This window comes from Spermophilus citellus (genome assembly GCF_964194105.1).
Source record: "Spermophilus citellus genome assembly, chromosome: 2".
Taxonomy (NCBI): domain Eukaryota; kingdom Metazoa; phylum Chordata; class Mammalia; order Rodentia; family Sciuridae; genus Spermophilus; species Spermophilus citellus.
The window spans coordinates 21,523,073-21,539,221 of NC_138183.1; the positions used below are offsets into that span (position 1 = coordinate 21,523,073).

General features: G+C 34.8%; 1 protein-coding gene across 2 annotated transcripts in view; it reads right to left on the bottom strand.

Annotated features, from left to right (window-relative positions):
- Nucleotides 1–16,149, bottom strand: part of KIAA1958 — a 142,969-nt gene that overhangs the window by 12,763 nt on the left and 114,057 nt on the right. Inside the window, exons 3-4 of one of the 2 annotated variants that reach the window (XM_081282456.1) lie at nt 1,887–2,059; nt 1,127–1,176 (exon numbers count right to left, since the gene is read on the bottom strand). In XM_081282456.1, coding sequence (XP_081138582.1) covers nt 1,138–1,176; nt 1,887–2,059 — 212 coding nt within the window. In that variant the 3' untranslated portion in view covers nt 1,127–1,137. Of the gene's footprint in view, nt 1–1,126; nt 1,177–1,886; nt 2,060–16,149 lie in introns of those variants that run through there. The other variant, XM_081282457.1, reaches the window with a different exon arrangement.

The following is a 16,149-nucleotide window of genomic DNA, read 5'->3' on the forward strand; positions in this document are numbered from 1 at the left end:
TAGATCAGATATTCCTATGTTTATGTCAAATCTGAATGGATGCTAGAAATTATGAAATTTACACAGTTTATATTTTATCAGTTTTTTCCAATGAATTGACATTTCTTGCTAGTGTACTCATGTCCTCAGCTTCCTCAAACTCTAATTTAGTCTCAGAAATAATGGCTCTTTTCTCAATTGTTTCCTCTGTTTTAAGGATCACATCCTGTGCTGTCTATTCTGTTTGAAAAGAATTATTTCATGTATTGTATCTAGTTTTCTAGTTGTTAAAACAGGAGGTTAATTTTGGATGCTTTTTTCTCATGGCCAGAAGTATAAATTTCAAGTCATTTTCAAATTTGCTGGATCATTTTGATTGGTATGTTGTTGAATATTTTATGCTTTCTGTTATTTGTATAAAAATTTCATACATAGTTAAACTATAATTTACTCACTGAAGTCTCTGGTATCTCAATCTGTTTGCTGTTTTTACTCATCATCATTCATCATTTATTTCCTGAGTGACTGGTGAATTTTAAAAACATGCACATATTTAAACCTGTAAAAACCCCAATTAATCTGTAGAAAGACCCAATACCTATAGGTTTTGTATGGTTCCCTTGAGAGATTATTAGCCTATAACTCTGCTAGGATCCAGGGTGTGCTACTGACATGGACCCTCTTTAGAACCCTTTCAGGGTCCTCGCCTTAATCAAGGATTCTTCAGTTCATCTACCACTCTTCCTTCCTTACCAATGTTATCAACATGCACACTCAGGAAGAACCCTCTTTCATGTGTGCTTATTGTTCCTCTTTCACCTTTTTCTCTCTCTTCTCCTGGAGGATGTTCCCTTCCTGAGGTATAAGAGAAAGGTAGCTCACACTACCAAGTGCTCAGTAGTGTCAGATAAAGAAAACTGGGTTTCCTATTTCAACTCTTGATAATTCCCCTGGTACATTACTCAAACTCTGAGATCTTGCCTGCCCTTGGGCTTCAATTATGACTCTATTTGCAAGACCTTTAAATCTATACTTGGAGCTTGAGCATCTCCAACAGGTTTTGAACCTCACAGTTCCAGCTGTTTACTGGACACATCCATCTGGACATCTGATTCAGAATCAGTATGTCTAAATCAAAACACGGTAATTTTTGCTCCATCACCACATGTCCAAGATTTTATCCTGCCATTCACAAACCTGAAATATTTCAGAGAAAAGATTTTAAGAATTTCACAAAGAGGTTAAATAACTTTTTACATATCATTTTCCAATTAATTTCTGTTTCATATACCATTTCATTATGTTCTTTCCTCAAATGACTTTAATGTTTTCCTTTTGGTCTCATTCTTAAGATGCTTGCAGCTTTGATGGTTAGACCCTACAACAGTTCTTTCAAATACAATCTGTCCTTACCAAAAATAAAATCAAGAAAGAAACTTCAGTGATTTTCCAGTGTTTAGGCCTTCAGCGTGGCACTTAAGGGCTATCACAATTGTTTATAGTCTACTATACCCATATATGAAGTCTTTGCTGTAGGCAGGTGATCCATCTCAATTTTTCTCTTCCTCACACCATTCAACCTACAAAACTCCCATCCTTGTTTAATCCTATTGAAATCCACTTCTCCCTCAAAATGCGGATTAAATACCAATTCTCTCTATATACTCTCACCAAGCTGAAATTAATTTATCTGTATTTATTTTCAGGCATTTCTTTTCTGTAAATTCATAAAAATGTACTAAATCCTGCTCTGTATTGTGTATATTTTTCTTTGTAGTTTATGTTCTTTTCAAGTTTCCCCATTAGAAAGCAACTGTTCTCTGTTTGCCACAATGCTTAATACAGTGGCCGACACTTGGAAGCTCAGTGAAGTTGGCTGGAAGACAGTAAACTCGAGAGTCCCTTACCTTGGTGATATCCGTATGATCTTTGAGCCCGTTGGTCATGCACCAATATCGCCACACATTCAGGGCGTACCGCGTGGCTTTGGTAGTGTTTGGGCTTACTGCACTGGTACACAGATCATTCAAGTCATCATTAATATTAAATACAGGAAATTTGTTGAGCTTAGTAGAATAAGCTAGAAACAAAAACAATAAAAGCATTAAAATAATTTGCCATCCCCTTCTTTAGAGAATTACATCTTGGGGTCATATTAAATAACAGAGAACTCCTAAATTATGACATTTTAAAAAGTGAAATTTCAATCAGTGTACACATATTAGAATAAATAAAGCAGGGGACAATGGAATCAAAGCCGTTGCCTTGCATTTAATCCCAACCACTTTACTATAAGTGCTAACTGACCACTGCTGCAGACATTCCAGCAACTGGAGGAAACAATGAAGGCTCTAAAACAAAGAGTATACGCGCTCATTTTCCACCAGAAACAAAACAGCTTGTCTATTCACAACAGCAAGAAAAAGAGGGTGGAAGGAAGGAGGGAAAGAGAGAAGGAAGGAAGCAAGCAAGCAAGGAAGGAGGACAGGCAGGTGGAAAGGCAGAACCAAGATCACACATCCTCAGCACAGGAAGAACACTTCTTTGTGATACACAGTCTCAGTAACTTGTGTGCTATCGTGGGCAGCCTTGAATTAGGTGGGGTTAACATATTTCTTTAATACTTTTTAGAAATAAAGAGAGAGAGATTTAAGCATTGATTCCACAACCCTTCAACAAGTTCTAAATAGAACGGAAGGTCTTCTTACTAAGGAGAGAAGCCTTAGGGGAAAGGAGGAGGAATACCACAAATGGGCTTGCCTTTGCTCAGAGGAGAGAGAACATATTTGAAATTGCCAAAAACAAAACTAAGTCTATAACTATTAGCTGGTCTTTTTTTATACTCTGTGATCTGATAAAATCTGGATTAACTTGTGCAAATTCTCATTTTTGGATAGAAGAAAAGGCCAAGGGAGACCACCTCAAAGTATAAATATTGCTAACCTGTACCTTATCTAATGGGTCTGACCCACTCTGGAATGTTAGCATATTCACTCAAGGAACTAATTGGTTAGGTCTTTGAGAAAGAGCAAAATGAAGTTCATGCAATTTCCAAGGTGGCCTGCAAAGGGATTTTGCTTCCCCTAACCTACCTCACCTTTCACAGCCTGCAGAGGGCTCCTCTCTACTGCACCACCAGGTTCCTGCTGACCCAGGACACCAGCATGTCTACATGACCTTTCCACACACTAAGCCAGCTCCTGCATCCTCCTCCTCAGGACGTGCCTCACATTTGCTTTATTCCTTAGGAGTGTGCTTCAATTGTGTCAGGACGGTGGACAATTGTCGCACTAGTTTGTATGCTCTGTAAGACTGTGCCCGCACCCTTGAAATCCTGATCCAGCCCCAAACTGTGGAATAATCTACAAGTGCTTCTATGAAGAGGGGAATGAATGAGCAAGTCTGTTGGTGCATGCCTATAATCCCAGCTATGTGGGAGGCTGAGGCAGGAAGGTCACCAAGTTCAAGGACAGTCTGGACAACATGGTGACACCCTGTCTCAAAATAAAATATAAAAGGGGCTGGGGATGAAGCTCAGTAGTAGAGCACCCCCTGAGTTTAATCTGAAAAAACAAAACAAAATGCTATCTGAAGCACCTGGACTGCACAGGTAATTCTTCTCACAGACCCCTGAACCCAGCAAACTCCTACTTATTTATAGAACTTGCTTGATATTAATAAAAGGATTCTGTACACAATTCATTTTTATCATACCTAGCACTAACTGAATGCCTACAATATGCCAAGAGGTTTTACATAAATTATCTGTAATTCATAGGTAAGCACGTTTTTATGTCTATTTTACCGATAAGGAAACCAAGCCCTGTACATTTAAGTAATTTTACATGTTCGCTTGTCCAGTATTTACCAAGGTACCTCTCTGTGCCAACCACTGGGCTGCTAGAATCCAGAAGTGAGTTAATGGTGGGGTCAGGATGTGGACTTGGGTCTGCCTCTATGTTCTGGCCACTACAGCAAAGGAAATCAGGTCCTATTGGGATAAAATTCTTTTTTTTTAATTGATCTTTTAATTAATTAATTTATTTATATGAGGTGCTGAGGATCGAACCCAAGGCCTCACACATGCCAGGCAAGTGCTCTACCACTGAGCCACAACTCCAGCTCCAGGATAAAATTCTTGAAAAAAAATACAATTCTTTAGTATGAAGAATTTGCTTATAAAAAATATCTTGATCCCTTACATCTACTTGGACTAGCTCTCACCAAGGACAAGTGATTTATTTATTTATTTATTTACAACTTGGGATTGAACCCAGGGCTTTTGGCATGCTAGCCAAGTGCCCTACCTCTGGGCTATGTTTGCCAGCTCTTATTATTATTATTATTATTATTATTATTATTATTATTTTGAGATGGTATCTTATGCCCAGGATGGCCTTTTAAACTTGTGATCCTCATGCTTTAGCCTGGGGAATAGCTGGGATTTTAAGTGTCTGTCACTGGGCCTGGTTCTAAGTAATTTATTTTTACAGTTTTCAAGCAGATAGGATGATTAATTATAACCTTAAACAATTAAATTTTTTCATTTTTACCACAAGACAGAGACTATACACTGAAAATGGAAACCAAAATTCTATTCCATCATGAAACAGATAAGGAATACTTGTGATGCTTAAAGAGAAAGAAATTATATGAAAATGACTGAATATAGTCACTGAATACAGTCCTTCATGATAGTATTTAAAAGTTAAATTATTTTAACAAACTGCTTTTCAAATATCAGAGACAGAAATGGTAGTATAATGTGGCTGAGGAAATTTTTAGGAGACTATATGGATTAGAGAAAAAGGCAAAATGAATTTAGAAAAAAAGGGGGACCTGGGTCTGCCTCTATGTTCTGGCCACTACAGCAAAGGAATCTCCAATCTCCACTAAATACAGATTTTGAGTGTTCTTTTCCCACTAGAGGACAGGACAAACTCTCAGGGCCAAGTTAGGAAGAACTGGGCATGGAAGCGGGAGTAAACAGTGGGCCATGGTAGTCTAAAGACTGCCAAATATGAACAATTATCCTGCTCTCTATACATCACTTATCAGAGCACAGGTGTAGGCAAGCAAGGTCATGTAAAGTGATGGGAGTCTGCCATGGAAGGCTACCCTCAGGGTCAGAGAAGAAAGGGGGAATTGCCTTAGGTAATTCTGGGAAGTCCCAGTGGACATAGGGGAAAAAGAAAATTGACTAAGAAAAGCAAAGAAATCCTTGAATGCACACCATCTTTCAGATGACACCTTCCCTGCATCTAAAATTGACAGAGTTCCCAGTTTCCCAGCTGGTTTCCAGTATGTACATCTTAAGGGAAGTCTACTTGTGGGCACTTCTTCAGCCACGTTACAACTGGGTGAGGTCCACTTGCCGAGCACTGTGCTCAATTACTACCTGCAGAAATGAGCTTTGCCGAAGTGGCCACCTTAGCAATGTTTAAGGAAATTCCTATCAGCTACCAATGACAATCAATCCAGACTTGAATTTTAAAATGTGAGTGCACATACATCACCTGGCAATTGGAGGAAATCAACAGTATGGAAGTCATCAATCTATATAAGCAGAACAATTAATCTCACGTTCCCTGCTTAACCTGCTAAAAAGAGTTAATTCAGAAAATCACAGAAAATTTCAAAACATCACAAATATGTCATCAGATTTGTAAGTTATAATCCATCCTTAAAATGAGAATAGCCAGGCTGGTGCTGTGGCTCAGTGGCAGAGCACTTGCCTAGCACTGGGTTCGATTCTCAGCACCACATAAAAATAAATGAATAAAGTAAAGGTCCAACAACAACTAAAAATATATATATAAACAAGCAAACAAAACAAAACAAAACAAAACAAAAAACCCCAACCAAACATCCAACCAAACAAACACAGCCATTGCTGTAAAAGGAGAAACAGGAAAACAAGAAAGACACTAGAAATCTAAAATACACTTACATAATATTGTCTATGAATATATAAACACAGTACATATAATAATAATATCTCTTTTTCTGGTCAAAAAACAAAATCCACAGGATTAGAAAATATTTCAAACTATCAGTAATGACAATACAGCATGTTAAAACTGGTGGCATTAAATGCATAGATTTAAGAATGTGGAATATGAATCACATAAGGAAATTACTAAAAGAACAACAAATATACTCAAAAAAGTGGAAAGAGGCAATTCAATTAAGAACCAAAATCAATGAGATAGGAGAGAAATTTGCAATAAAAAAGTAATGCTATTGGTGGCAGTGGGGCACAAGAGGCTGAGGGAGGACAACTGTGGCACAGAAGATCAGCCTGGGCAATAGAGTGAGTCCGTCTCAAAAAGAAAGCAAAAAGGAATTCCAAGAGAAGAATCTAAAAAGACTAACACAAACCCCGCCCCCTAGTACTAGGGATTGAACCCAAGTTCTCATGCATACGACTGGGCTACACCCCCAGCTCCAAACAAAGAAAAAAATTAACAACTAGCAAAATAAAAGGAGTGAAGGGAATAAATTATTATACCAGAAATGAAAAGGGGGTTACCATTACAGATCCTATAGATAGCAAAAAACGTATGATGAACCAATAAATTTGAAAATCTGGATAAAAGGGACAATTACCTAGAAGAGCCTAAACTTACAAAATAAAACAAGAAACATAAACTTTGAATAGACCTCCATTTATTAAATAAATCAAATCCATAATAAAATACCCACAAAGTAAACTTCAGGTTCAGATGAATTTCACTAGTAAATTCTTCTAACATTTAAGGAAAAAACAATGCCAAATCTCCAACTCTCTGCTTGTGAAAAGAGAGGAAATACTAGTCAACTTCTTTTATAAGACAGTATATTTTTCTATAAAATATAAGAACAACAAAATAAAAGAACATATAGGCCAACTCAGTTCATATACACAGACACAAAAATCTTCAAAACAATACAAGAAAAATGAATCTCTGCTTCATACCATAAACAACAACAATCTCAAATGGATCATGAACTAAATGTGAATGGTAAAACAAAAAACTTCCAAAAAAATCACAAGAGACTACCCTTTTGATCTCAGAGTAGCGAAATGTTTTTGAACAGGACATCAAAATCACTATCCCAAAAGAAAAAGATTAATAAAGTGGATTGCATGAAAAACTAAAAGCAGACATTCAAAGATCAAAACACCTCATCAAGAGGTGAAAATGCAAGCCACGTGGTGGGAAAAGACATTTGCAGTGAATTTATTGGAAAAATCAGAAAACAGTCCCATTAAAAATGGACCCCATGTAAAATTACTGATATTGTAGGAGAGAGACATTAAAATATACTCACCAAAATGTAAAAAATTAATTAATATAAGTTATGTCTAAGAAAGATAATACTGCTTGCTTATCAAGTGTTGGCGAGCAGCACTCTTACAATTTCTACAACCATCGGCAACCACTTTGGAAATTAATTGGCACTATCAAACATATGCCTATTCTGTGATCCAGTAGCCCCTACACCCAATTATATGCTCAACAGATGTACTCAAGTGTGTACATATGTGTACCATAAAGCATGTATGCATGAGTGTTCGTTCATAAAACCATAATAATAAATAGCCTCAGTGGAAATTATTCTAAGTCTATGAATAATAAAATGCACATGAAATTGTAAAACAGTAGTTTTTATTCTAAGTCTATGAATAATAAAATGCACATGAAATTGTAAAACAGTAGTTTTTATACAGTAGTGATGATGATGGAAGGGGGCTACCAGAATGAACTACAAACAAAACATAGAAGAATTCCACAATATAATATTAAAGAAAAGAAGCCAGACACCAAAGAGTATATTGAAAGGATCCATATAGAATTAAAAAACATAAAATGACTCAATAGTGGAGTCAGAACAGTGGTTGCCTCAGAGAGGTAACAACAGTTGAGAACACTAGAGGAAAGCTTCTGGCATTCAGGTACTGTTCAGCTCTTCCTCAGGGTGGTGTTGCAGCAATGTTTTCACTTCATAAAAATTTAATCAGGATGTCAAACATAGTGGTACATGCCTTAATCTCAGCAACCTAAGAGGGAGGCAGAAGGTCATGGGTTTGAGCCAGTCTGGACAACATATTGAGACCCTGACTCAAAATAAAATTGAAGAAGGACCAGGTATATATTTCAATATTAGAGTGCTGGCCAAACACACATGAGCCCTGAATTCAATCTTCAGAACTTCTCCCCCCCAAAAAAAATACACTAATGATTTGTATACTTTTCTAATTCAACAAGAAAACTTAAAAAATCCTTAAAATCAAAGATGTATTTCTGGTAAATGAACTTAGACCATGTATCTGGATGGGAAGGCTCGATATTGCAATGAATTAACTAATCTTTAATTCAATATAATTCTAATTTAAAAATCCTCCCTTTTTGTTGTTGTCAGGTTGATTCTAAATTTAGGAAAGTAAATGCATTAAAGAAAAAGGCAATTTTGAAAATAATTGGGACATACTACCCTGAAAGATATAAACATGTACTAGAAGAATGCAAATTTAAACTAAAAGTTGCTGGTGAAAAAATAGACAAATCAATGCTACAATAGAGTCCAGGAAAGGTGTGTAAATATGCAAATTGATTATATAATAAAGATTCTAATTCAAATTGTTGGGGAAAAATGGATTTTTCAACATATGGCTCAAGATAATTGGCTATTGAGTTGGAAAACAAAAACAAAAGCAAATCTAGATTCCCATTTCATATACCACACACAAAAAACATATTTCTAAATGGCACTTTAAAAAAAAAGCTATTTCCATAAGGCAGATCATTTTCATGATTTTGGGAGTGATGAAAGTAAGCATTTCTCTGCATGACACAATCCAGAAAGTATAAAAAATAAATGAATGGATCAGATGACATAAAATTTTAAAATCCCACACTGAACAAAATTTAAAAGGCAGTAAATAGAGATGGAGAAAATACTTTTAAAACATCAGTGACAAAAGACATATGAAAAGCTTCTAAAAAAATGAGAAAAAGATAACTCAGTAAAACATAGGCCCAAGATTTGACAGGCAATTTTTCACAGAAGAAATACAAATAATGAAACACATTAATAATAGTCAAGACTTTATAATTAAAACAAGATATAATTCACTTATCAGATTGGCAAAATACACAAAGGTCCCTATCTAAATATTGTCCAGGATATGAGAACTGTATTCTTAGCCAATGTTATATGATGTTTACAACTTTTTGGTTGCAATAAATATCATAACTGAAAACTGTGCTGCCTTCTACATGTGAACATGAAAATATGTCTACAATACATGATTAAAAAGAAAAGTTCATTTTAATATGCACAGCATGATTCCATTTTTATCAGAAAAATAAAATTCAATTGATCTACTTATACTTTCAGAGAAAAAAAATGTGGAAGGGTACACTTACATTAGTAATTAGTTCCAAGGGACTTTCAGTTTTAGTGATTATAGGGATATTATTTTTGCACATTATAAAAATCACTAGAACTTTGGAAATATGAAGGAAAAACAAAATGTTCTTTTTATTTGGCCCAAGAATTCTTTTAGAAATTTATCCTAAGAATTTAATCAGAGATATGTACAAAAATGTAGCTTAAAATAATTTTCTAAATTTTTTATAAAAGTGAAAAACTGGAAAGAAATCCAATGCAACAAAAGCATTTTATTGCACATTTGTACAATAAAAAATTATGTAGCAACAATAATCCATTTTCAAATATTAATTTTTTACATACAAAATAATAAATACAATTTAATAAAAAATTTTTGAAGTATATTTGTAGATGGGAAAGTTCTAAAATAAAACACCAAAACGTTAAAAGTCTTACTGATGGATAATAAGTTCTGTCTTTTTTATTACCTATTTTATATTTATTAGTATTTGCCAAATTACACTGAAAATTTGTTTTAGCATTTTTAAAACACTGTAAAAGCATTAATAAAGTAAATGCTGATTTTACTTACTTTTTTAAAACAATAGTTCATTCTGTGAAAATGTCTGCTACCAAATTCAATGTTTGCTTTTAAAATTATTCCTCCCACCCCAGTACTGGGGATTGAACCCAGTACACTCTACCACTGAACTATACCCCCAGCCCTTTTATTTTGTAACAGGGTTGCCATAGTTTCCCAGGCTGACCTTGAACTTGAGATCCTCCTTCCTGCTGCAGACTTCTTAGTCACTGGAATTTTGGACATGCATCATTGCACCTAGCTTTAAAAACTGTCTTTTAAAATAACATATCACCAACATTAAGTATTTTACACATTAACCATTTTAGTCACATGAAATTCTCTTAAAAAGATGATAATGAGCTGGGCACAGAGGTGCACATATCTAATTCCAGTTACTTGGGAGGCTGAGGCAGAAGAATTGCAAATTTGAGGCCAGACTGGGCAATATAGCAAGATGCCATCTCAAGAAAATAAAAATTATTTAAAAATGTTAGGGATGGAGCTCAGTGGTAGATCATTCTTGGGATCAATCCCTGTACTGTTAAAAAAGAGAAAGAGGGGGGAGGAAGGGAGGGGAAGGAGGAGGGGGAGAGGAGAAGGGAGAGGAGGAGTGGGGAGGAGAAGGGAGAGGAGGAGGGGGGAAGAGAGAGATTTCGAATAAATTTAAATTACAGCTTTTTAAAAAAAGAAAACATTTCTGATTTGCAGGTTATATTACTTCAATTGTAATATCCTTTCCCTATCACATACAATTTGTCACATTTTAACGTATAACTTACAAACATATTTAAAGATGGGCTCCTTGTTAAAATACTATGAAAAAATATAAGGTTTTGTGATTTTTAATGCAATCTAAATTATTATACAAAAATAGCCTTTCAATTTGGAATATTCAAAGAGTATATTGAAAGGGTGCATACAGAATTCAAAAACATAAAATGACTCAATGCTAGAGTCAGAAGAGTGGTTGCTTCAGAAAGGTAACATTAGTGAGAACACTTGAAGGAAGTATAAGGTGGATAGATTACTTGGACATGAGATATATTTACATTTCTGCAAAACTGCTGTCTATGAGAGAGGACATTCAGGTGTTTATCATGTTTTTTATTATTAAAAAATTTTAGTGACACAACAAAGATATCTGAAACTAGCCAATTTGATTATAATTATTCTAAGCACCAGTTCCTATTCTGCTTAAACACTGTTAAATGTGGTGAAGTAATGAACATGGAGAATTGTGTCTAAAAAGATTTTCCTGAAATTGGTAGTCTAGAATCCAATATCCATTTAGTTTGGTATATTTGGTATAATTGTGAACCTATTTTAAAAGTACCGGACAAGGGATTACTAGAGGTGAAGAATGACAGAACTCCACAGAGAGGATAGGGAGTTCGCTGCTTGTAGTGGAGCTTTCTGTTCCATAAGCAGGATTTTCAGGTCTTGAGCTCTGAAAGTCTGTAATTAAATCAGGAATATACTCTTTACTAAAGAATTTTATTACCCAGGGGTGGGGCTTGAACAGTCACCTACAGAAATACTTCTCCTAGCAGAACTGCCCCTCCCCAGTGACATAACACCACAGTACGTGGAATACTTGGCTCAGTGTGCACCAGCTACATCCTGGGTCCCCCACAAACAGACCAAGGCAACAATTTTTTCCCCTCAAAATATGGTTTAACTTGTGTTTTTAAAATATTTTTTCTAGTTATACATGGACACAATATCTTTATTTTGTTTATTTATTTTTATGTGGTGCTGAGGATTGAACCCAGTGCCTCACAGGTAGGAGGCAAGCACTCTGCCACTAAGCCACAACCCCAGCCCTAACTTGTTTTTAAAAATTGTTTACTATAGCTACAAAAATCAGCCAGCTTTTCAGAAAACAATTTATTAAATGAACGAAGACTGGTCATCATATGCAAATACAAACAAAATAACTGACTAAAGCATGCGCTCATCATAGAGACATTATTGACAAATCTTAGCTGATTTTTATTGGATTGCTTTCCCTATTTCCACAAATTTTAGGCTGTACCAACAAATACTGAAAACAGTAGAAAATTACACTACATTAGAAGCAAACATTATACATACAATGGAACAGACTTTAGGGACACAAAACTAGAATTTTATTTACAGCACAAGTACACAGACAAATATGAAGCAAAACCAGAGAACTGATAAAGACAAAAACAGCTTAGTGTAAACGATCAGCGAGCCACAAAATAAAAATGAAACCAATAGTACACACTCTTAGTGAGGAAGCATCTATATTATTAACATGTATCATCTGCAGAGGGTTAACTGACCAAGAGCATCACGGTCACACACCTTAACATATTCAAAGAAATTTCCTTCTATTTCAATTCACCTTTCTCTTCTTCTTTTCACAAATTATAATTGTAGCAGCTTTTTAAAGTTTAAAAATATGACTTAAGTGAAAACGACACACTTGCTTTTCTTTACATAAGTCAGTTAAAAGCTAAGCGGCCAGAAAATACATAGAAAAATAACAACCTACTAACTTGGGGAAAGTAAATGTATCCTAAATACATTCTTATGATTTATAAGAAAAAAAGAACTCATCAAAGTTGAATACAGTGTTGATTCTACCAACTCATTTTAACAGAAAGATGACCCTCACATAGTGATTCTGTTGAATCCAATGTCATCCAGTCATTCTCTCACCAGATTTCAGGCCTATGGAATTATAGTTCATTTTCATATTATAAAGTACAAACTATTACTTGGGTTAATCTGGCAAATTTATGTCTAAATTTACCACTGAAAATGTTTAAAGTCATGGGAAGATGCAATGTCTATAAATTAGAAACATAATAAACTTATATATATTATTTGGTTAAAAACTGCTCTAGGCATAAGGGCCTCAGGACAGTTAATACAAAATATAAAGACCCAAAGGTGGGAAATAAATCCAAGAGCAGGATCAAGCACATGTGCTCACTGCTATCCAGTAGATGATCATCAGGATATAATAATGCCGGAAACTTTGGTGTTCAAAATGCAAAAGGAATTCTTGATACAAAGGTTTTGCTTGAAAATCCTGGATGTAGGAATCAAGAAACACTTTTGTATGATGGATACCAATGGGCAAAGCTTCTTCAGACTACACATGATTGAATTCTTTTTATTGCTTTATCATCTTATTGAGGCAAACGTTTAAAGAATATTCTAGAGGAAAGGCTCTAAGTTAAAATTTGCCTTTCTTTTCCTCTAAAAAAAGAAGTGGTGGGGAATTTGATGAATTAGTTTTAATATTCTGAGAATTAAATCAGTAATTTCAGCAGCAATGCTTCCAAATACAGCACTGGCTGTTGCTATGTATCTGACAGCCACACAAAAAGCCTCTATATAATTCAGGAGATTATCCTTTGATTAAAGAACTCTTGCAATTACAAACCCATTGAAATGACAGAAGAAACCCTGCTAAGGGAAGAGTTTTGGCATATTGGTGCAAAAAGAGTTTTAGGAAGCAGTTTTCTTTTAATATTTTATGATGGTTTCTCCTCCATTTTAAGAGTATAAATAAAAGTATAATGATAGTTTCCCCATGTTTAATTAACAAAATACAGTAGAGATAATCTGTTGAAACACTTCTCTCTCAAATTCTAGTTTGTTTGGAGCTATTGAGGCAACACAGAAACACTAGGAACCACCAACTAGACAGGGGGGCATGAAAAGATCCTGAGGTCACAAGGCAACCAAACATTAAACATGCCTATGCAGGTAACGAATGTAAAAGTTAGCATTTGGGAACTGTGAGGTTTCAATGGTCCCTTATAAAGAAAATTACTAAATATCCTTATTAAATGTAATTCAAACAATAAATCATGATAACTAAGATAATGTATGCACTCACAGTCTTGTGCTGTTTTACTGTGTGGCCTAAAAATGTCTAGATCAAGGCAAATTATGCTGTTCCATGTCATTCTACTGTATTTTTCTGTAAGGGGCTCAGGTATCTGAAGAAGAAAAAAGTATTTAAAACTCTAGGGGAGAGAGTAGTGGAAAAGTTCATAATTTTTGCTTTCTTTTTCTTTTAGCAAATGTTTCACTTTCAAAGAACTGGGAAAACATAGAAGAAAAGCTGACCCATCCTGGAATGACACACAGGAAACAAGATTTTCAAGTTTGGCACCACTTGACAACTACAATATTTCCTTCCATAGAGGTTACTAACTGCTGGCTTGAAATATTGAACAACAAAGTACAAACTTTCTCAAGTCACACATACAAATGTTGACCGGCACAGTCTTTTAACAGTTATTCAGGTTAACTACAATATATGACAGCAGCAATGGAGAACAATTCCACATAAACACTACAAACACACATCTGAAAGAGCACCTATAACAACATGCAGAACCTCAACAGTGACATCACTGAATATTTCACAATGCATAGAAGTTGTAAATGGTTTTTGGCAAGATTTTTTTTTTTTTGTAACAAGTACTTTATAAAACAAAAGTTCTTTAGTTATAAATGCTATTTAAAAAGCTGTAATCTAATGGATTGAAGATATAAAAGTTCAGGTAATCTGAGTGGATCAATACTAAACATGGACCTGCTACTTCATCCAGTATAAATAATCAATTATAAATTAATTTCTAGTGAAATTATACTAAGTATTTGATTTATAAAATGTAAGAATTACAGAAAATAAAAAGGCATAAAAATCACTAAAATATTGTAAGCACAATTATTGTTAGGATTCTGTATTGCTGATGTTGACTTAATTTTTCTTACCACAAATAGATTATGCCAAAGCATTTTCAAAGCTCTCACTGAGATGAATGCATAATGGTAAAAATGCCAAGTCTAGTCTAATACCATGACAAACATTAGATGTCTGGCAAAATGTAATATTTTGCAAAAAGACAATATATTGTACCTTTAAAAGAAATCCTAGAATTTGACCTTTTTTCCCACTATGATCTGGTGAATATAATTTAAAAATAAAAATTTATAAACATTATTATATTTATGCTTGAATTGTTTTTCAGAAGAGAAAGCAAGACAATAAGAGAAATATTTCTACTTCTTCCTGCTATGGGCTTCTTTCATTGGCTACCATTGTTTCCTTCTCCTATCTCTAAATAAATATCCTAATAATGTTAATAGAATTGTCATCCTCCTGACTGAGGATATATCCCAAACCTTCAAGTATGGTTTTTAGAAACTTCCTATCAACTAAGAGGACATTGTAGATTGTATCCCAAACCAATTATATAGATACTATGTAACTGAATATCTAAATGATACCAAATTAAACAGAAATTTACTTTTTAGTTCATAATCTGTCATTAGAATTCAAATACTTTAAGACCATGGATCATTTGTTTCCCCTTCATAACTGAAAGTTAAATATAAATGAGGTAGGCTGAGATATACGTTAGAACAAAAGAAAACTCTTATATTAGAGATCATCCAACAAATTTTACAATGAGAAGCTGCTAAAACAAAGATAAAACACTACTTCTAATAAAAATTTGAGGGTTTAAAAAACTAAAACTTGGAAAACAAGATACTCTTTTCCAATTCAAGGTTAACCTCCATGTAGGATTCTTCTTCTTCCCTAAATACTCAGTAGATAAGAAGTCAGGAAGCCTAGGTGCCAGTCTTGGCTCTAATCCTAAGAATGTGTGAGCATCTGGGCATTCATCTCTTCTCTCTAGAGCTGTTTCCAAACTTATTTTCTAGTCAGCACACCTGCAGGATACCTAATAGAGGTAGGCACAGCTAATTAAGTTTAGTGAGCCTCAAAGAAGACTGGAGCATAGAGAACAGGAGAATTCAGGTGGGGTGGGCATTTGAGGCTGTGTCCTCTTTGTTGTTCCCATCTCCTTGCCCCCCACCCCAGAGGACATGGTAGCATCAAAAACCACTGGGCTGTATGACTCTTGGGTTCTTTCCAGGGCTAGCCTCTATGATTATAATTCAACAAAAAGACAATGGCTCACATTCATACTCTGACCCAATTAATATTCTAGTCAAATTAGGGCTCTGACCTAATTAATAACTCTGATTCTAATGCATAATGACATGGTACATTTGGGTAATGACATGGTATACATAAAAACTCAATTTAATATATGAAAATGCTATCTCTTAAAAAGTAACACAAAGTTCAATACCAAATCAGGCCTTTTGTTCAGTTTAGCAGGCCCACTTGGTCAATTTACAAACAG